This window comes from Aquarana catesbeiana, linkage group LG02 (assembly GCF_042186555.1).
Source record: "Aquarana catesbeiana isolate 2022-GZ linkage group LG02, ASM4218655v1, whole genome shotgun sequence".
In the NCBI taxonomy this organism is placed as follows: Eukaryota; Metazoa; Chordata; class Amphibia; order Anura; family Ranidae; genus Aquarana; species Aquarana catesbeiana.
The window spans coordinates 630,549,429-630,573,178 of record NC_133325.1 but is presented as its reverse complement, the minus strand read 5'-3'; the positions used below and the strand labels follow the sequence as shown (position 1 = coordinate 630,573,178).

The following is a 23,750-nucleotide window of genomic DNA, read 5'->3' as shown; positions in this document are numbered from 1 at the left end:
ATGGAGTAATACGAGGTCAGGTTTAGGTTGGGTTATAAACCCTGTAAGTAAAGAGATTAGTTGGAAAACTTGGTTCCAAAAGATTTTATGGTTTGGGCATGCCCACAGTTGCACCAACACAGGGGGGACATATTGGGAAATATCTTTGCCAATCTATGGGGGGGTGTATTGCCACCTGTTGTAAATTTTAAGCATCATTTCCCAGTGACTTACACAGTGGGAGGGTTTGGAGATCACGCTGAATGCTGACTTCCATTGATCCACTGTGAATGTGGAGTTTAGTTTTGATTCCCATTTGGGGAAAGTTTCATATTTGCGAAAGACTTGCTTCTCTTGGATATGGTTGTAGAAAAGTGATATGCCTTTGGTGTTGATCTTCAGGGAAAAACAGAATTGCCATATTTTGTGAGGGAGATACAGCTCTAGTACAGGGTGTGCTCTCAGAAAATGCAGAATATGAGCACTTAGGAAGTGAAGATTTTGTGGCAGACTGTATTCTGTTACTAGCTACTTGACACTCTTTGGTCCTGAGTTAGATAGAACATCTTGGAATGTGTCAATGTCGTAGTTTGAGATTAGTTTTTTTAGAGAGCATAGGGATTTTAGTTTCTATTGTGCCACTGGAATATATTTTATGGTGTTTGCATAGAGAGGGTTTAAAACATTTCCATTTCTGTTCTGTGTTCTTTCATAACAATATTCCCTCCAGATCTTGGAGAAGAGTCCTCGAAATTGGAAAATTTTCTCTATCAAAATTAGGTGTTTTTATCTTTCCAGTATGTTCTCCTTCACAACTTAAAATCAATGAAATTATGTTATGACCACTGCTATTCAAATTTTCTTTTAGATGAACATTTGTAATAGGCTCTGCTGTGTTTGAGATTAACAGATCTAGCAGAGCAGCATTTTTTATTGAGGCTACAATATATTGTACCATAAAATTGTCTTATTAGCTATGATGAGTCAGTATTTCTCCAGATGAACAGAGACAAGGCAAAAAAAGGGTACACAATCATGAGAGAGATCCTTTTAGGGTAGCTATCAGTTGTAGGTATGTAAAAAGTATGGAAAAAGGTGTAGCAAGCATATATTCACATTCATAAGGTTGCTGGATACCTGTCCTAAGATCAAACAACCTATTTTAGCACATGGGAATTGCTCCACGCAGAGTGTGGACAGTCACACTCAGTGCTCATTGGTGTTTTCTGGAGATTCTTGCACAGTAATATGGTAAAAAGGATAAGGCCCCAAAATGAAACCAGTGTGTGGTCAGCAGATGCATCCATTTATTAAAAAGATGCTTCCAAGTGGATTCTTCAGGAAGGTCTGATCATAAAAACTGGTTAACCACTTGCCGACCAGCCGCCACAGTTGTACTGCGGCAGAATGGCACAGCTGGGCGAAACAATGTTATGTAACGTCGCTTTGCCCTGTGGCCACTAGGGGCCCACGGAGCCGATGCGAGTGTCCGGTGGTTGCGATCACTACCGGGCTCCCACGATCGCTCGGGGTACACGGAGGATCAGGATTTGTTTGACACACAGTTTCCGGTTCTCTGAGGGGAGAAGTGACAGATCCTCTATTCATACAGCACATGAACAGTGATCTATCTCTTCCCCTACACAGTCCACTCCACCCTTCAGTTAGAACACACACTAGGGAACACAATTAACCCCCTGATCGCCCCCTAGTGTTAACCCCTTTCCTGCCAATGACATTTTTACAGTAATCAATGCATTATTATAGCACTGATCTTTGTAAAAATGCCAATGGTCCCAAAAATGTGTCGAAATTGTCTGACATATCCGCCATAATGTCTCAGTCTCGATAAAAATTGCAGATCGCTGCCATTACTAGAAAAAAAAATGTAATAAAAATGCCATAAAACTATCCCCTATTTTGTAGACACTTTGCTTTCAAGAGTTGAACAGAGCAATACCCTGCATGTATTGTAGGCTACAGTCATGTAAAAGATTAAGTACATTCAATGGAAGTTGTTGACTTTTTCAACATTTTTGAACAGGCAAACATTAGATCTTTATTCAGTGCTTACATATAAAGATGACAAACCTAAACAAAAACACAAGAAAGTGTGCCTTTTCAGTCATTTATTCAACATAATTACCAATAGATGTAATGATGTACTGTGGAAAAAGTAACTACATTCTTGGCCTCAAAAGTTGGTTTTGCCCCCCTTTATCAGAAATTACTTCTTAAAGGTATTTGAATAACCTCCCATCATTCTCTGACATCGGCTTGGTGAAATTGTTGACTACTACTTAATGCAAAATTCATAGTTTTTTTGTGTGTTTTCCTACATGAACTGCCCATTTCCTCTTCCCCACAACATTCCATTGGGTTTCAAATCAGGGCTTTAAATAAATCAGTCCATAACCCTCTGTTTCTTCATTTTGAGCCATTTCCAGTTCAACTCCACTAATGGCCTTGCACTCTAATCAAGTACAAATTGATCTGATGTAGAATCTATAGGGGACTTGATGATTTTTCTCCAGGTTCTTCTCCTGAAATGGTGTTTTCAGTTTGTGCTAAATGTGTCTGTTTTTTCTGTGGCCATGCTACGTTATCTTTGACTCATCAGTCCATGGTCTATTGCTCCCGAAGACCTGACATTTGCCTATATGTTAAATTGCAAACTGTAGTCTTGCACTAATGTTCTTCTTGGATCGCAAAGGCTATTTTCTGGCACACCTCTTATATACTTTGACACTAACTTTTGCAAGAGTTACTTAAGGATCCCATATTGTAATTTTATTTGTCTGAAGGTCAGCAAATTAGCAGTTTTTTTTAAATTTATGCCACATGTGGATTATTTTTGACACAGTGAAATCATGAAATTGAAATCATAGGCATCCACAACCTTCTTTCTGAGGGCCTTAGACAACATCATAGATATCTGAAGTTTAAGTAAGACAGGTTCCACCAGTTTAATCACTAAGAAGGTCCTATTCTTGAAGTAGTGGTAAATGTGGGAGTGTACTTACAGTTGCCATGTGACAAATCTACATTTTCATTCATTTAGAATATAACAATTAATAATAAACCATGTCAGTTTTATGTGTCATAAGCTTAAGTATAATACCTATATCTGTAACCATTGCTAGAATGAAGATGGAATGTTTGCCTGTTAAAATATGTTGAAAAAGTCTCCATGTGGTTTATTTTGCTTTTCATGTGACTGTATCTGCATCATGCAGACCATACAATTTTTACATATTTCATGAAGATTAAAGAAGAAGTCTCGTCAAACCAATCTTCAGTTTCTCCTGGCCCCCAAGGGCACATTATGTATTTATCACTTTGTCCCATTTTGATAGGTGCTACAGATACTAAGCTAGTCCCCTCCCTCCACTGCTTTCTGACCATGCTGCTAATAAGATAATAAATAGCTAATTAATTTTGATTGATTATTTTTTTCTGTAAAAATAAACACAGACGCTTCTCAGTTAATGCAGAGAGGGCAGACACAGCGTAGAAGGGGCAAAGCTCTGTTAGAGCTACACAATAAGAACACCCATAAACAGGGCTTCTGGAAGGGAAGTAGCTGACAGAAAATTATGGAAAAGAAAAAATAAATTTACTGCACAATCAAAAAGCATTTATTTACACAATGAAATATAAATATTTCTACATTACTATACCAGCATATACGATTTCATTGGTAATGGGTCTTCTTTAAGCTTGCCTTCTTTAGGCTCACCTGAGCCATATGAGTTCTTTTACACATTACATTCAGCTCACCAGTTGACTAATATACACTATATTGTCAAAAGTATTGGGACACCTACCTGGCACACACATGAACATTAATGGCATCCCAGTCTTAATCCATAGGGTTCAATATTGATATGGCCCACCCTTTGGAGCTATAACAGTGTCAGATCTTCTTGGAAGGCTGTCCACAAGGTTTAGGAGTGTGTCTTTGGGAATGTTTGACAATTCTTATAGAAGCGCATTTGTGAGGTCAGGCACTGATGTTGGATGAGAAGGTCTGGCTTGCAGTCTCCGCTCTAATTCATCACAAAGGTGTTCTATCGGGTTGAGGTCAGGACTCTGTGCAGGCCAGTCAAGTTCCTCCACCCCAAACTTGCTCATCCATGTCTGTATACTCTTGCTTCTGGAAGAATGGTCAAAAATTCCCATTCCCAATTAGACACACTCCTAAACCTCATGGACAGCCTTCCCAGAAGAGTTGAAGCTGTTATAGCTGCAAAGGGTGGGCCAACTCAATATTAAACCCTACAGACTAAGACTGGGATGCAATTAAAGTTCATGTGTGGATAAAGACAGGTGTCCCAATACTTTTGGTAATATAGTATACTATTTATTCCCTTTAAATATATCAGTAATAATTTCAGTATTGTTATACGCTGCTTATTGGAAGCTTTGGATGAAACAAACTATAAATCGTATTTCTTGAAACTCACCCAAGAAACAAACAAGCTGTATATATGGAACATGGATCAAAAAATGTAGCCTACCAGATTGTACATCTACTTTTATTAAATTTGTCTCCACTGCCCACTGCTAGGCTTCAAAAATGAAAAATGTACCCGCTTAGCACAAATGATTTACTTTATTTACAGTTATTGTAAAGACTAGATATAATTTAGAAATTGTGATTCTGCCACAAAAACAGCACACACATCTTGTTTCTGTTTTCTTTTTTAAGAGTTCTTAGGCAACATCTTGGAGAGCAAGAAGTATCGATTTCATTAATTTTTGATTCAGTTCAAGATTTTGACTTAGGAAATTACTCCTGTTATGTTGAGAATGGGAATGGACGACGCCATGCTAGTGTGCTCCTCCACAAAAGGGGTAAGACTTTGCAGTATTATTAGGATTATGTTATTTTATTTGGCTCAACCTCTTTTCAGAAATAAGTTATTGCTGCTAGTGTCCCCATTAAAAAATATTTTCCCTTACTTCTTCTGTTCCTGACACAATTGCCTTTGTTTTCTTAAATGAAATAGGGGCAGCAATTACTATGAATAAATTTAGTACTCTTCTGTAGCAATCTTTTAGCTGTTCTGCTAAAGCTAATATTCTTGTACAATAAACATTTTAAAAAGTGTGTTAAGATTATGGCTTTACTAACACACACAAAAACTTAATGTGACCATATTTGCTCATTATGGTAAAAAAAAAAAACACATGTAAAAGATGTAAACAAAAGAGCAAATGGAAAAAAAAGGAACAAATATAGGTATTTATCATTATAACAGGCATTTACAAGTATCAGCATATAAAATGTGTGTATGTTAGCTGTGGCCACAACAGACACGTCTGAATGTGCACACTGTGGTACCCTGTATGAAGCAAACTCAATGAAAAAAAAAAAGGATTCAGTGATTGATTTACTATCACCTGGAAACAAAAGAGCAAATGAAAAAAAAGGAACAAATATGGGTTTTTATCATTATAACAGGCATTTACAAGTATCAGCATATAAAATGTGTGTATGTTAGCTGTGGCCACAACAGACACGTCTGAATGTGCACACTGTGGTACCCTGTATGAAGCAAACTCAATGAAAAAAAGGATTCAGTGATTAATTTACTATCACCTGTATGCCCCTTTCACACTGGGGTGGGGGCGGCATCGGTGGTAAAAGTGGTTTAGCGCCGCTTTACCATCGTTTTAGCGGCACTATTCCGCGGCTAGCGGGCGGTTTTAACTGTATCAATAGCTGTATTGATGCCTTTTGAAAAACACATGTAAAATGTCTACCTGTAAAAAAATCCTATCTTTAGTCAAAGTACAGCTGCTGGCATATGTCTGGATGCTGAAGACTATACTGCTTTGAACATCACCCTTGTGAACCAACCGTATGTACATTATGACTTTGAGCCTCATGTGTACATAATAAATACTGTGAGAATACACTTGGGCTATTCAGCCTGATTTATGAGACCATTGATGTGATGGCAAATGTGCATATTCTTCACTTTGCATAGTAAATCAGGCCCGATGGGTAGTGAGAATACAGCTCTATACCAGGGACGGACAATGAAAGTGATGTTTTTACCCAGTCTATTCAAGACAAATAAACAAAAAAAAAAAAGTTTGGTTGGCGTTAGAAATGGGTGAATTCAGCTTTGTAGTAAATTAAAAATAAGCGTTTAGTCCTCAAGTGCAATAAAAACTATGAGAGTTATTTACTGAAGCTGGAGAGTTCAAAATCTGGTACAATTCTGCATAAAAAACCAATCGGCTTCCAGGGTTTATTGGCAAAACTTAACTGAACAAGCATAATTTAGAAGCTTACTGGCTACCATGCACAGCTGCACCAAATTCTGAGTGCACCAGTTTTTGTAAATCTCCCCCTATATACCTTGAGAATATGTTTCTGGGCAGAATGATAAAGCTGGCAAGCTGAGCACCGTGCACTTGTCTGTATATTACAGTACATGAATAGCAGTAAACCACTATTCATGCATTTCTGAAAAACTGTTGTGAGAAATACCCTTTTTTTCTTCTATATTTATAGTAGTTATTTGACAGCTCAGTCTCCCAAATGTTATCCTGGCATTGGGAGTTGTGAACATGCACTTGTAATGCATAGATTTCACAGATGCAAATGGCTTACTCCCATTTAGGGCTACATCTCTCAACAGCCCTTTCAGCTCTCTGCCTCTATTAATGCTGAAAGGAGGGGTGTTCCATAGTGGTAGGCAATTTTGGTGATTTCTATAAGCTGACAATGCCTGTACATTGAAGGAAGCACATGTATGTATGGCATGTACTGCTGTGTGACAGTAAAATTAGTACAATGTTGCAAATCAATGGAATATACAATATATATATATATATATATATATATATATATATATATATATATATATATATATATATATATATATATATATTCAAACTTTGTGTGGGTTACTGCCTTTTGTCTTCATCCTGGTTGTTGAGCTGGAACAATGTCAGGGTGGACTCCCTATCCTCCACCAATATCCATCAAGACATAACGAAGGGACACGTTCTCCAATGCAAGTATACTTTACTGAATCTTCAGGTCATCAAAATTATCAGATCATGTACATCAATAGCAGCTACTGTATACAGTTGCGAGCATCCCTGCTCTTCCTCAGGCTGTATGGCTTTGTGTGAACATTCTACAAACACTAGACATGTGCATTAGTTTTCGTCCAAATGCATTTTCGTCCGAATTTCGGGTATTTTCATTATCGTTTTAACAAACGAAAATGAACGTGCAGAATCCTAAAACCGAAAGATCTGACATAAACAAATGCTTTATTTTCGTTTTCCTTGGGACAACAGTTCGATATAGATAGGAGATTCGACATGACACTGACAATAGCAATCTGTGTCCATCGAACCTGTGGTCGAATGTGCCTAACCTTAGCTCTATTAGTCCAAGATTATTCTACACAGAGAGAAAAGATTCGACATAGAGAGAAAAGATTCGACATTATAGAGACAATAGCAAAAAAGGTCAAATGTGCCTAACCTGACTCTATGAGTCCAATATGTCCAATGTCCGCGAGCGGACATTTATGGTCAAATGATCCGCCCATAGGCTATAGAAGAATTCTAATGTTGGTTGACTAGTAATAATAATTAATAAATATAATTATTACTAGTGTCATACAACATTAGAATTCTACTATAGCTTGTAGGCAGAACATTGGACCGGAAATGTACGATTGCGGCGTTGTACAGTTTAGCTGTTCCGTCGAATCTTCTTAGAACATTCGACAGACACCATAAGCCTTCAATGACAGATTCGACCTTAATTATATCAGATTTTCGGACGATTGCATTTTTTTAACGAAACTAAATAAATAAAAATGAATTTCTGGACTAACTAAATACATTTATTTTTCAGACGAAAACAAAATTCCGAAACAAAATATTTCTGTGTGCACATGTCTAACAAACACCTCCCTCTTTTATTCAAAATCTCAACACAGGTGGATGTTACCCCACAGGTGTATCCCATGCTTCCAAATGAAAAGCACATAGAGAAAATTAACCCCACATCAATTCACACTTGTTTCCTACCTATTACCACTAAGGTGGTTCTGACACAAAAGAGATAATCATTGTTAAACTGCAACATTGTGTCACAAAAATATATATCTAGGCAAACAAATGCCTACACAAGCCAAATAGATGAGAAAGAGATAAATTCAATATTTCAACTCAGTGTCATAATTATGCATGAGTAATATATATACAACAAATTTTCATTAATCACCCAAATAAAAGTATCTCATGCAAAAAAAATGCATAAAAATGCAATCAACATATAATCCACAAGTTCTAATCGGGACTTCATACGGCCTGAGGAAGAGCAGGGATGCTCGCAACTGTATACAGTAGCTGCTATTGATGTACATGATCTGATCATTTTGATGACCTGAAGATTCAGTAAAGTATATTTTAAAGTATATTTGCATTGGAGAACGTGTCCCTTCGTTATGTTTTAATATATATATATATATATATATATATATATATATATGTGTGTGTGTTTATATATTCCATATTGTAAATGACAGTTAATCAATTGATATTACCTAGATTATAAGGAGTGATTATTCCACAGTCATCCACAATGTGCCTGTCTCCCTCTTGAGTGTGATCTAAATATTCTCCTTTGAACATCACAATCAGTGCTTCATCCTTACCCTTTCTTCTTACCCTGTGGTTAAAAAAAAAAAACTCATGTTTTGCTTATCAGATATGTCTTACAGTATGCTTGAATCTTTGCTGGGCAATGCTCATCTCAGGGGAAGAAAAACATAGAGAAGAAAAAGCCAACATATTGTAAAACCATAAAAAGATATAGGCAAAATGACAGCCACTCACAATAAAAATATATATATGGCACTTTTTTTTACAGTATCCATTGATATATTTTTCAGTCACAAATGGGTAAACACTGTATCCTTTTTATTTTGTTCAGTTTTAGAGATTTTAGCTGTAGTAATAGTTAGAATGTAGTTTTGTGTCTGGTGTGTTACACAGGCTGGCATGGGTGATGTGAAATGGCATCTACAGCATCTAAGTGCAGTGGGTACTGGAGGGTCATTGGAAGGTTATTGTGAGTGAGTTCAACTTCTAATTTTTTATGAAAAAGTGAACTTATACTTTAGGTTCAAACAACTATAGGTTCTCTAGTTATAATGAATTAGCTATGTACTGTATATAATTGTAAAATAGGTTTGGAAACGTGATTTCACTCATATAGATGTGTGTAGAAATAAGCTTAGAGATGTACATGTTTCTACGTGTTTAAAGCTGACCACACATCTGATTAGACTATCTTTTTGATTCCAGTTGAACTTAAAAAGTAAATACCTTCTATATTATACATCTAGAAATGTTAAAGGACAAAGCCCTTATTACTCTTCTCCCCAGTATGACATCATATGAGGTCGTAGGCTTTGAGTGGGGATATCTGAATGATGCCTGCAGTTACAGGCATCGTTCAGATATCTTTTTTAGAGCCAGCGATTCACTTCACTGTAAGAAAAATCATAGCGGCTGTTCAGCCGCTTGATCATTCTTACAGGTGGCGGGAGGGGACATCCCCCCTCCCTCTGCCCTCCAGTGCTTCTCCCGGCTTGCCCGTGCGATCCGCTAATCGGAGAAGGATTTGACTGGCCCAGAAGGTTACTATAGAGATTTCCAGCAGGCCAGATGATCCCCAAACTCTCTATGATCTTTTGGAGGCTGAGCGTGGTGTAATGACATCACGCCCGGCCTCTGTATTTGAAAAAAATGGGAAGCCAGGGTCGTTTCTTTTTTTTAATTTATTTCAGGCTTCCCAGCCTAGAGGCGAGATAGGGGGTCTTATAGAGGACCTGTCATGCCCTATTCCTATTACAAGGGATGTTTACATTCCTTGTAATAGGAATAAAAGTGATAAAAAAAAGTAAAAAGAAGGTATCAAAATATAAAAATGAAAGTAAAATAATTAAAAAAAAGTTTTAAAATGCCCCTGTCCCCGCATGCTCGCTTACAGGAGCAAACGCATACGTAGGTTGCGCCCACATATGTAAACAATGTTCAAACCACACAAAATTAGAACAAGAGCAATAATTCTAGCGCTAGACCTCCTCTGTAAATCTAAACAGATAACCTGTAAAAAAATTTAAAGCGTCACCTATTGAGATTTTTAAGTACAGAAGTTTGGCGCCATTCCACGAGTGTGCACAATTGTAAAGCGTGACATGTTAAGTATCTATTTACGTAACATCATCTTTCACATTATGCAAAAAAAATTGGGCTAACTTTACTGTTTTTATTAATGCTTGAAATTGTTTTTTTTTTTTTTTTTATAAAACGTGTTTGAAAAATTTCTGCACAAATACCGTGTAAGAAAAAAATGACCACCATTTTATTCCCTAGGGTCTCTGCTAAAAAACATATATAATGTTTGGGGCTTTTGAGTTAGCTCTAGTAAAATAATGATGATACATTAGGAGCGAAGTATCAGAATTGGCCCGGTAGTCAAGTGGTTAAGGAGTACCGGGAAAGTAAAGCAAGATATTGCTTTCCTGAAAACACACATCCTTTTTGATAACTTAACAAAACTAGTTTGGATTTCACATGGTCAGAATTGTCAGGGGAGGAAATGTACAGTACATAAAATCAGCAGCATAGCAAGGAAGATGATTCTGCTGAAAATACTAGCTTACTTCAATTTTAGTACTTTGTTACAAATCTATATTGTTTAAAAGTTAGACACGTAACTAATAATTTTAATAAGAATATAAACATATAAAGTTAGTAAGGTTGAATAAAGACACCAGTCCATCCAGTTCAAACTGAGTGAATGTCTACAATTGTTCCCTTCCCTGTACATTGTCTCATTAAGATGCTCATCCATTATATTATTATTTTTTTATTTAAGGTACCCATATAGTGCCGTCAATTTACGCAGTGCTCCACACATACATCGCACACCCACATCAGTCCCTACCCTCAAGGAGCCCACAATCCAAGGTCCCCAACTCACATTCATATTCTAGGGCAATTTTGAACAGAAGCCAATTAACCTACCGGCATGTCTTTTGTGCTCTAAAGAAGCATTCATGATTTTTTTTTTTTTCTAGAAGTAATTTTTTTTTCATGATACTTCATTTAGGATGTTGAATCATTATTTCAGGCTATGCTACACTGAGTTTATATACTGTATCAACTGTGGAAATAGTTTAATATTCATAATCATTCACATTGTTGAAATAAAATATATGGCATTTTCTGAAAACTCTGATGCATTTTTAGGATTCACACAAGAAAAATGACAGCACGTCAATTAAAGCTGTTTCATTCTCCTAAGAAGATGGCCATACAAAAAACAATTATGGCATCAGAGGAGGTTGATTTGCATTCCTATGAAAATGCTTGTAGCACACACAATGCAACATTCACTGTCTTTGGGCTTATTACATGAAAGCCACTGGGAATGACAACAATTCCCACTTGAGTTCTTCATGTTTATTTGTCTGCAATTGTATTAAATCTTATCCAACCAAAACAACTAAAAGGTTGGAAGTTAATGGGTATACATAATGGATTCTGGTTCTAAATTACTGCAAAATGTACATGTATCCCAGTATTCCATGTAATAATGTGCTCTATTACTCATATTTCAAGATATCCTCTGTAGAGTACAGTTGTTATATTGAATTCATATGATACACAGCTGCAAGCACTTCAGAAAAAAAAGATATTCTAGGTCTGGTGTTGGCTGAGCAAAATGTTAATAATAAACCCCGCTTAAAATAGAAGTTATTTCACTATAGTTATTGTTGAAAAAAATTGTATGCATAAAAAAATTGTCTTTATATGAAATATGTTTTAGAAGGAACATAGTGTTCAAACCAGACATGTTTTAAAATGTTATTTTTTGTGTGACACTACTTGCAGGTGCCAGGAAAAAGTTGCTTTTAAAGTGATTCTAAAGGTTGATTTTTTTTCTAAAATAACAAACCTACTTACATGCTCTGTGCCATGGTTTTTCAAAGAGCAGCCCCAATTCTTCTCTTCTCCATGTGTCCCCCATAACAAGCCGCTTGCTATGGGGGCACTTGTGTGGGCTTGGTTGCGAGCCATACTTTGTGCTTCTTTGGACACATGCAGTTTAGCTTGGGCCTGCCCCCCACCCTCTACTCACATTTATTGATTGACTGTGGCAGGAGCCAATGGCTCCCACTGCTGCTAAACCTCCTGGGGAGAGAAGAGTAGCACTGCTGCAAATGGGAGGGGGGGGGGCTGGGATGAGCTGAATCTCTGCTCACACTATTAAGATTATAAATGTTCACGTGTTTTTAACAAGCAGTAGAAGAGCTTTAACCTGTTTCAATCCAGCATAGAGCAAAATGACAGCCGGGAGGGAAGTTCATTGATCCAGGTAGACAACATATGATGTCCTCCCAGATCACGCCTCGTGTGCAGCCATGGTGCCAAGTTGTAGTGCAAGCTGTCACCAGCTGCGTCCATCGAGCGCAGCCAATGACTGATCAGTTTACTGGCCTGCTGCCAGAACCATGTGACCGCTGTGATTAATCACAGCAGATCACATGACAATTGTAAGCAATGGATGGCTTCCTTTTATGTCACCCATTGTGTACAATTGTGTTCCTAGTTGTGATTGGTCACAGTGATCACATGGCACAGACAGGGCCAGTCATAGCCAATCTGTACCATGTGATTAGATGTGACCAATCACAGTTAATCACAATAAAACACACTGAATCTGTTTTATTCAGTATAAATGGTTGCTAATACCAGTGAAATTTACTGGTATAAACAATCATAATGTGTAAAAATAAAACAAATCCTGATAAATTCCCCAGAGTAGTACAGTGTTGCTAACACTGTATTGCTCTGGTCACAGTGTGTAAAAAAAATTGTAAAAAAAGAAAAAATGTAATACAAAAGAAAAGAAATGAATACATGTATACATTTTTTTTCTTTTTTACATAATGTTACCAGTCAGTGCCCATGGTCACTGCCACACCCGTTATATGATAATGCTGTACTGCACTGGTGACAGTATGTAAAAAAAAAAGTGAATTTTTTTTTCTTTATTTTCCAAAAAATTGTGACAAAAAATTACTACTTGCCATGCCTCCTACTAAATACCTTGGACTTTCTACTTTCCAGAAAGGGTCATTTGTGTGATATTTGTACTGTCCTGGTGTTTTCAGGCCTCAAGAAAGTCCTACAGACTAAATAATATACACTGATTTGGGTTATTTTTAACAAAAAATGTAGCAAAATACATTTTGGCCTAAAGTTATAAATAATAATAAATTATTTTTTGCAAAATGTTATAACAGAAACTAAGAAAAACACCTTTTTTAAAAATAAAAATGTGTCTTTTTTGGTCTTTTTTTCATTTATTTAGCAAAAAAAAAAAAAAAACCCAGTGGTGATGACATACCACCAAAATTAAGCTCTATTTGTGTGAAAAAATTATACAAATTTCATATGGGTACAGCATTGCATGAACGCATAATTGTCATCCAAAGTGCGACAGCTCTGAAAGCTGAAAATTGGCATGAGGAAGGGGTAAAAGGGGGCAGGAAGGGGTAAAAGTGCCCGGTATTGAAGTGGTTAAAGTGTGTGTAAATCCATAATATGCAAAATCACTCAGTACATTAAAAACACTTAGTAACATCTACATGATGAATTTATAAAAAAGGCTCAGTAAATACAGTACCTAATATTTTATGTGTGCAAACCAATCACTTGAGAGCTATTCCTTAGATCAGTGTTTCTCAATTCCAGTCCTCAAGGCGCACCAATAGGTCATGTTTTCAGGCCTCCCATTATTTTGCACAGGTGATTTGATCAGTTCCACTGCTTTAGTAATTGCCACAGTCATTTCATCACGAGGGAAATCCTGAAAACATGACCTGTTGGTGCACTTTGAGGACTGAAATTGAGAAACACTGCTTTAGATTATGCATGGACAGCTCTTTTGCTCATTGGAAATGGCTCCGGTGTTCACATGCTGTAAGCAGGAATAGAAGACTGATGTCAGAGAAAAAAGTGAAAGTGAAAGGAGCTGTTATTTTAGATCCTAAAGTGCACCCATGTCCAGATTATGAACATTAACTGCTTAAGGATCGCCCCACGTACATATACTGCAGCAGGGTGGCCCTTGAGTGCAAAATCACATACCTGTATGTGATTTTTTTTTCTTTGGCTTTGGGGCACGCGCACGCTGCCGAAGCCCCACTACCACTTTGATTGGACACAGCGGGAGCCAATCAGCGAGTCTGACAGACCCGATGTCTGCCAGAAACCCAGCAATTGTTCTGAGAGAGGCAGAACGGCAGTTTAATGTAAACAAGGCAGATCGCCATTCTGCTAGTAAGGAAAAAAAAAAGATCTTGTGTTTCTGCTAAGCAGGAACACAGATCTCTGTCTTCCAACAGGTAAACCATCCCCACACAGTAAGAAAGCACTGCCATGGAACACATTTAACCCTTTGATGGCCCCTGATGGTAAACCCTTCCCTGCCAGTGTCATTAGTTTAGTGGCAGTACATTTTTTTTAGCACTGATCACTGTATTTGTTTTGCTGGTCCCCATAGAGTGTCACTTAGCTGCAATGTTGCAATCCCGCTAGAAATCGCTGATCACTGCCACTAGTACTAGTAAAAAAAATGTAAAAAATGTAAAAGTCCATAAATCTATCCCGTAGTTTGTAGACGCTATAACTTTTGTGCAAACCAATCAATATACGCTTACTGGGATTTTTTTACCAAAAACATATAGCAGAATACATATTGGCATATATTGATGAAGAAATTCGATTTTTTACATTTTTTTTATTGGATATGTTTTTATAGCAGAAAGTAAAAAATATTTTTTTTTTTCAATATTGTCACAGAATACGAAAATGCAATTATTTTAGTAAATTGCTAAATATCTTTTTTCATCAGCAGTATAATAGCATTCTTGTGACTTATATGAGTGTTCGGCAGAGCACTGGTTAAAGCTTGTAGGAGGAATTTTCATTCTCCTCTAACTGTCCTATGAGGCTGCATTACCCCTGACCCTCTGGACAGTTGTGATTGGTCCTGTGCTGATCACATGCAACCTCCCAAAAGAAAAACTCTCTAATGCACACCAATCTGAGCATGTGCAGCATGCCCCTAAGGCTCTGTTCTATCAGGAGATGAATTGGGGACTGTGGAAGAAGAGGATGATCAGAGAAAACAGGATCAATCAGCCTTTTTACACAGTGCAGAGGATTAACAAGTATAACAAGCATGCTTTACTGCATATACAGACTGATTTTTACTGTTGTGAGTTTAGTAACACTTTAACACTATCATTAGAAAGGAATTGAGAATCCCATTACTCACCTCCTTTTGTAAATGTAAGTTGCCTTACTGTGTCTGACTATAGTACTTTTAAGGCAGAAACCCAGAACAAGCAGACAAATGTCAGATGTCCTTAACTTAATATGTGTTTTTGTTACTTTGTTATACTTAGACAACATTGAAAAAAAGCATCAGCAAGACAGCCAGAGAACTAACATTTTCAAAGGAGGTCCACAAGGACAGCCTCCATTGTTCTATATTGATCAAATTTTTTTCAGTGCCCATGTTGAGAACTTTGAATTTGAAGTTCTTCACAATGTCTATAGCTACAGAGATGTATGACGGCAAGTAACATAAATTGCATATTCATAATAGGGTGTATAGTTGGGGAACAGGTTCACTTTAGGATTAACTGCTCCAAAATGACAATAGGTACAGAATAAGTAAAGGCATTTTGTAACCCAAAATAAATCTTTTTATATTGGAATAAACTCTCATGGGTTACAAATGCAATCTTTTTCCTAGTACTCTTAGTCAGGGAATTGCTAGTGCAATCATGGACTTTTGTCAAGTCCAAGGTTGTCAGATAATGTCTGTCCCTAGTTTGTCTATGAACTTGTCCTCCTGGGACATGAGATAAGCCAATTTTTTTTCAGTGCATTGAGCATTCTAAAGTCTTTACAAAGCCAATCACTATTGGACTTTTCAAGTATGGCTTAACTTCATCAGTAATGTCTTTCTCACATCAGGAATTTGTTAGCTGTCGAGTTGTACATGTACTTCAGATTCAGTAATAATATGTTGTACAACTGAACACGTAATTCTGAAAATGGCTCTTTATTTTGAACTAGGAACTCTCTATGTTCCTGATTTATCAAAATAGACTCACATACAAGTTGCCAGGGTAGAGCCCAGGGAAACTATGTTTTCAGGGCTTTAGGAAATTTACATGGTATATTTGTTCAGGCTTTGTTATGCCCATTTGATGTATTCTGTCATTTACTTCCCCAAACTCTCTCAATTACCTCAAATAAACCCTGCCACTTAGCAAGTAATTTGCTATCAACAGGGGATAAACACCAGTGCCCTGTTGTCAGGTGAAATAGTGCAGACTTGGGCATTCCTGTTGTATATTCTTTGTTGGGCTGCTTAGGCCTGACCTAAATGTTCTGTAATGTTTCTTAGCTAGTCTCCTAAGGTGTCTCCCTGTTACAGTACTCATAGTATAGCTTCTGGGTCTTCTAGGATTTCCAATATTCATAGGACCTCCACTACTCACATGATCCCTGACAGACGTTTCAGGATTTTCAGAATTTCTAGGGCCTCCACTACTTCCAGGACTTGGATGTCCCAGAAATTGATGCTGGTCATTATCTCTGATCAGAATGGCATTTAGGCACTAGCCCTTGTCAGCCTGTGTCATATTGCCAGCTATTAGAGAGTTAAAGCACTTTAATACATAACTACAAGTTGCCTGTTTGTGCTGACTTGGATTTATTTGACAGCTCTCTTCCTTGCTGTCCACCCAGACCATTTCCTAGACCGGAAAACCCTCTTGCTTGCTGCCCACCAAAACCCCTGCCTGGAGTTGACTCCTTTCCCATTTGCCCCCTGTCTAGACCTCCTCTCAGATCTGACTACTTCCACGTCCTGATGCCTTGGGTGCTATCTCCATATTGTAGCCTTCCTGTTCCAGTCTTCCCTTGGTGGAGTGACCTAGTTCTGTTTTGCAGCAAAGAAAACTAGTGACAACTAGGGTACCAACCAATCATCTGGGTTGCTTTGGTAAGGACCAACTGTCACTTAGAGCCTGTGCCTTGGGTGAGCCTGAGTTATCTACCAGGGGGTACTATAACACTCTTATAAAATAATTAAACTGTGAAACGTGGTTTTGGGTGGTAAGTCAATGGGCTTGCAGGTGAGATGATAGAGTTCTCTGCTGTAAAGTACTTCTTGATAACCTCCACCAGGAAATCAACCAACTTGGGGTCTCCTTGCCTCAACCATTTTTGCTAGGTGACAGATAAGGGTCCTAGGTATTAATCCATGGCTACCCACCCAACTATCTGTGGCCCAGACATGGAATCCTTTTGCAGACATTTGTAGACTAGGTGGATGAGGTTGAACATTATTATTATTATAAAAGATTTATATAGTTTGGCAGCACTTCACAATATAAAGGAATACAATACAGCAACAATAAAATTCAATAGAAGAGGGTTAGGAGTGCACTGCTTCTGCAAGCTTACTCTGTGAAAATTTAGAATTTTCAACCTGGGAGGACCAACTGTTAACCACAGTGCCCATACCTCCAAAGTGAAACCCAGCCAAATGGCATTAGACTTTCTGCACCTCAAGGTTAGCAGGGAGGGCACTATTCCTGATCACTGTGTCTTTGGCCAGCTTTCCCTCTTGGCAGTTCTTTCCAATATTACCAAAAAGGCCTCTGGGTCATAATCAACTGTCAACTTTGACATGAAGTAACCAATATTCGTGCTTGTGGAGTTGTCATGAGCACCTGATCTTTTAGAGTGTTCCAAACCCTTGTTCTTGTTCTTATACAACACTGATCTGTTATTGAGTCTGTGTATGTGCAGCACCTATGTTTGCATCTGCACAGCCTTCATCTGCTGCTAATTCTGTTTATGCAGCACCTGTGAGGAGAAAGTCAATATGGACAAGTTTAGGGTTTGCTAGTAATGTGAACTCATCACATGAAAAACTGGAGTGAGAAGACACAGGGCAGTCATGCAGTTATAAAATTCATAGGTCAGCCATTACTTTTTTATAAGAGGAAACACAAGAGCTAGCTTACCCCACAGCCAGTGACCCCCTCCCAGAACTTGACTCAGGAATGCACAACTTTTCCAGCAAGCCAGAAGAGCTACCTAGTCCAGACCTGTTATTATCTAAATCTGTAAATGACTAATTGAATGTCTCAACAGGAGGAATGGATTGAAACACTGCAGTATATCAGTGTTTGCTTACCATCGCAATGTCTGGTAGCAATTAAGGTAAATATTATTCACACTCCCCACTGAGGAAATTGGGATTAGCCCATCATAAAACTGTAAAACAGTTTAGTTTTGCCACGTTGTAAACCTTAGGGTATTTAAACCCATTAGGAGTAACAGACATGCAATAAAATGTCTAACCCAAGGCTAATTGATATCTTAAAAGCCATTTAGATCTGATCTATATTGATAGTTATCCTACTTGACCTGCAAAAGACCCCTTCTTCAATTCAGTTTCAAAATTTACTCATAATTTATGAAATTGACATGAAAAAGCTAAATTACTATTGATTATATTTTTTAATTGTGGAAGAAAATACTGAATGGATCAAGTTCAAGCATTGGCTAGACTAACACATACAGGAGGTGGAATAGCCATCTTCCTACTCCTGTGTGACCTGCCTATCTGAGGCATATCATGTTTACTATCTTTGGAATGGCAGATGCATACAATAATATTTGCATTACCAGATCATGACATGTGGTATACTCAAAATAATAATACATTTAGAAAACTGTATATGAGGGAGGGACAGCTGGATGATCAAAAAGGCCACTCCGCCACGAAATTACATACCTAGGGATTAAACTCACATCCCAACCTGAGCAATTATTCAAAGCTAACTACCTTCCACTTGAAAGAAAATTGACAGAGGTATTACAAACCCTAAGCAAACATAAATTATCATGGTCAGGTAGGTTCGCAGCCTTCAAAAAGCAACTCTTACCCCAATTACTTTATATATACCGCACAGTAGGGATGAGCTTCGAGTTCGAGACGAACTCATGTTCGACTCGAACATCGGCTGTTCGCCAGTTCGCCGAACAGCGAACAATTTGGGGTGTTCGCGGCAAATTCGAAAGCCGCAGAACACCCTTTAAAAGTCTATGGGAGAAATCAAAAGTGCTAATTTTAAAGGCTTATATTCATGGTATTGTCATAAAAAGTGTTTGGGGACCTGGTTTTAAGTTTTAAAAACGTCCGTTTTTTTGGGAGCAGTGATTTTAATAATGCTTAAAGTGAAACAATAAAAGTGTAATATCCCTTTAAATTTCGTACCTGGGGGGTGTCTATAGTATGCCTGTAAAGGGACGCATGTTTCCTGTTTTTAGAACAGTCTGACAGCAAAATGACATTTCAAAGGAAAAAAAGTCATTTAAAACTACTCACGGCATGGGAATTCCCCACAGGGGAACCCGAACCAAAATTTTTTTAAAAAATGACGTGGGGGTCCCCCTAAATTCCATACCAGGCCCTTTAGGTCTGGTATGGATACTAAGGGGAACCCCGGCCAAAATAAAAAAAAAAAAAAACAAATGGTGTGGGGTCCCCCTCAAAATCTATACCAGACCCTTATCCGAGCATGCAACCTGGCAGGCCGCAGGAAAAGAGAGGGGACGAGAGAGAGCGCCCCCCCTCCTGAACCGTAGGAAGACGCCGACGCCACAGAGGAAGATGCCGGACTAGAACACCGGAGGAAGAACCAGAAGAACCAGAAGAAGAAGATGGAGGAAGAAACCGAAGGAATATAGAAGAAAGAAGAAAGAAGATAGAAGAAAGAAGAAGCATTTAAATAAAGGAATTGTCAAAAACTGCCTCCTGTTATTTTTAACATTTTTGACAGTTTTTTTTGTGAAATGGTAGGAAAGTACCCCCTTACCATTTCACACAGGGGGGAGGGCCGGGATCTGGGGGTCCCCTTGTTAAAGGGGGCTTCAAGATTCTGATAAGCCCCCCACCCGCAGGCCCCCACAACCACCAGCCAAGGGTTGTGGGGATGAGGCCCTTGTCCTCATCAACATGGGGACAAGGTGTTTTGGGGGGCTACCCCAAAGCACCCTCCCAATGTTGAGGGCATGTGGCCTGGTACGGTTCAGGAGGGGGGCGCTCTCTTTGGCGTGGGGTTCCCCTTAAAATCCATACCAGACCTGAAGGGTCTGGTATAGATTTTGAGGGGGACCCCAAGCAATTTTTTTTTATTTTGGCCGGGGTTCCCCTTAATATCCATACCAGACCTGAAGGGCCTGGTATGGAATTTAGGGGGACCCCCAGTCATTTTTTTTTTTAATTTTGGTTCAGGGTTCCCCTGTGGGGAATTCCCATGCCGTTTTCATCAATGAACTTTTATGTGTCTTGTCAGACCGGCAATTCATTAATAGCCGCTAATAGTTTTAAATGACTTTTTTTGCTTTGAAATGTCATTTTGCTGTCAGACTGTTCTAAACACGGGAAACATGCGCCCCTTTACAGGCATACTATAGACACCCCCCAGGTATGAAATTTAAAGGAATATTACACTTTTATTGTTTCACTTTAAGCATTATTAAAATCACTGCTCCCAAAAAAAGGCCGTTTTTAAAACTTTTTTTTGCATTGATCCATGTCCCCTGGGGCAGGACCCAGGTCCCCAAACACTTTTTATGACAATAACTTGCATATAAGCCTTTAAAATTAGCACTTTTGATTATTCATGTTCATGTCCCATAGACTTTAACGGTGTTCACGGTTCGAACAAATTTTTTGCCTGTTCGCAAGTTCTGGTGCGAACCGAACAGGGGGGTGTTTGGCTCATCCCTACAGCACAGTAGCTATCCCAGTCCCCCGAAAATTCTTTCAAGCCTTACAAACAATACTTTCTAGATACCTTTGGGAAGACAAAAAAGCCAGAAGTGCTTTTTCCAAGATAAGCAAGGCAAAAAGAGCGGGAGGTGTGGGTTTACCAGTTTTAGCTGACTATCACATAGCTGCAATATTAGCACAGGCTAGAGGATGGTTTCCTAACCAACCCACCCCACTATGGGGGATCATTGAACAAGCTCTAATACCAGGAGGTAGCTTATATAACTATGCCCTAGCTTACCCTCACCTAAAATCCAAGTCCACTGATCTCCCTCTTCCAATTTTAGCAACCCTGAATTCTTGGAAGACCCTGGTGACATCTGAATCACTATCAACCCCTACTATCCCCCTATAAATACCCACATCCACACTAACATTACTAATCCCTGAATTAAACTTGGATAAATGGACAAAACGGGGAATAAAATGGGTATCAAATTTATATTCAGGCAAAATTATGAAAATATTCGCTGCTTTACAAATGGAGTATGACCTACCTACTTCAGGGCAATTTAACCATATTCACATAGCATCCTATCTTAAAAGCAATTATACTCCCAAATATAACTTATTCTGGCAGATCCAAACCTACCTCACTGCTAAGGAAAGCCATAAGGGAGGCATCTCACTGTTCTACAATTTCCTCAATGACAAATTTATACTTGTGAAAACAAATTCCATGCTAGCATGGGAGAGGGATCTCAAAGATTCCTTTACAGAAGAACAATGGCACAAAGCCATACAACACACTTACTCAGCCACTAAATGGACCAACCTTTGGGAACTTTCCCACAAGGTCATACAAAGATGGTACCTGACACCATACAGGATTGCCAAATTTGACCCCTCCACATCTCCTCCGTGTTGGAGGAACTGTGCGCAGTCAGGCACCATCTTTCATACTCTATGGAATTGCGGGAGAATGGCCAATTTTTGGTCCAGTATATTCACAATCCTCCACCAAGTGACAGGACTACCTATGCAATACTCTCCTTCTCTAGCCCTCTTAAATGTGGGCATTGAAAACATACCTCCGCTCCATAGGAAATTCACCACCCACCTATTCCTAGCAGCTAAATTGGTAATACTCAGATCTCCAAACCCTCCAGAGGTAAAAGAGGCCCTTTGCACACTTTCCATTCATTACACTTATGAAAGTATGCTGGCTTCCATAGAGGGAGAATACAAAAAATTCCTTCCACACTGGCAACCATGGCTGAAAAGGTACAGCGCCCACAAAACATAAAAGGCGACGAACCTAAACTCATTAAACAACTATTCACATTCTTCAGTGGAGTTCCGAGCAATTGTACCCTATTTAAGGTTCAAGTTTGTTGTTTTTATTCCCTTTGTCTCTAAGTTGATTCTTGTTTATTTTCCTTTTAGTTGAGAGCTAAAAGCTTTGGGTGAATAACTGTTAATGATAATAGACCTACTGAACCTATTACTTACTTATTGTTATAATAGATGGGCCTACAGGAGTTGCCTCTCCACCAAGTCACAGTAAGTTCCCAATGGGGTGGCTGGAGGAGCGGGGCAACACCTCTTGCCCTATAAATACCTAAAACCCATACCGACGCTAATGTAGATGCACGACTTTGTCAGTTATGGTCATCTGTATCACCGTTTGTAGTACATACTGAAACAATACAATTGTTGTTCACCTTTTGTATTTTGAAAAAACTGAATAAAAATTATTGAAAAAAAGGCCATTTTTTCAGACCTTCTCATAGGTCAGGTCATTTCTGTCCACACCCTTCTCAGTGACCAGAAAAGGGAGACAAATCAGCAGTCTAGAGTGATCCTTTACCATCAAACAATGAATATCAGCCAAGATTTATGAGACCCACTGATCCATCTTGCTCATTGACTAGACTCACAGAACCAAGACTTTGTTAAAGAGTAACTTCACTTTTGTTGAAAAAAAACAACCCCCTGGGTGATCTAGGTACATTTTAACAAACTTTGTTGCAGGTTCCTACATTGAAATAGCTGTTTGTTGTCTGTGTCCAAGTACAGAGTGAATCTATATGGGAGTGGTTTTATAATTAGCAATCGGCTGCTGCACCTGCAGGACTCTAATGAGGAAATTGGAGGGTCTACCTCCCTTTAGACATGCTTTTCTATTGGGAGTAGCTCACCAAAAATAACATTTTTGTTGCAGAGGATGCTCAAAATCTGATTTGTATCTTAGTGCAGATTTCTGGGAAAATCAGTAAGCCAAATACTTAAGAAGGAAATTACATTTTTTTTTTGGGGGGGGGGCGTTTTGTACACCATCTATGTACAGATTGCCTCCAGGTAGCCATATTGTTTTACATTTTACAGAAGATTACAGTGCTACAGATTGAAAAGGAAAGGTAATTTTTAATAACATTCAATTACAATATGGCCTGTTTCGCAATTGTATACACTATATTATAATTTTTTTTATTTGCTATTTTTTTCCCATGAATGTGGAGTTACCCTTTAAGTATTTTCACTTTTAAACCCTTTTTGCTTTTCTTTTGTATTATTGTCTCTTTTTCCTCTGTAATTACTTTTTTCTGTAAATATTTTGTTTGCACCATTTTAACCTGTTTTCTTATTAAACAATATTTTAAAATCGGTAATATTGTCTCTAATGCACTAATGCAGAACTTAAAGAATCTCTGTCTCTTTGAAGAGTGCTGCTGTAGAAATAAATCTCTGGAATATGCCTGTCTGTGGTGACAGTGTGTATTACAGACACTTATTATAAGTCATAATTGTTAGTGTGAATGTTTTTATTTACAAT

General features: G+C 38.3%; 1 protein-coding gene across 1 annotated transcript in view; it reads left to right on the top strand.

Moving 5' to 3' along the window:
• IL1RAPL1 (interleukin 1 receptor accessory protein like 1) overlaps nt 1-23,750 on the top strand; it is a 2,301,818-nt gene that overhangs the window by 2,154,525 nt on the left and 123,543 nt on the right. Inside the window, exon 8 of the mRNA XM_073616428.1 lies at nt 4,691-4,836. Within this exon, the coding sequence (XP_073472529.1) occupies nt 4,691-4,836 (146 nt within the window). The remainder of the gene's footprint in view (nt 1-4,690; nt 4,837-23,750) is intronic.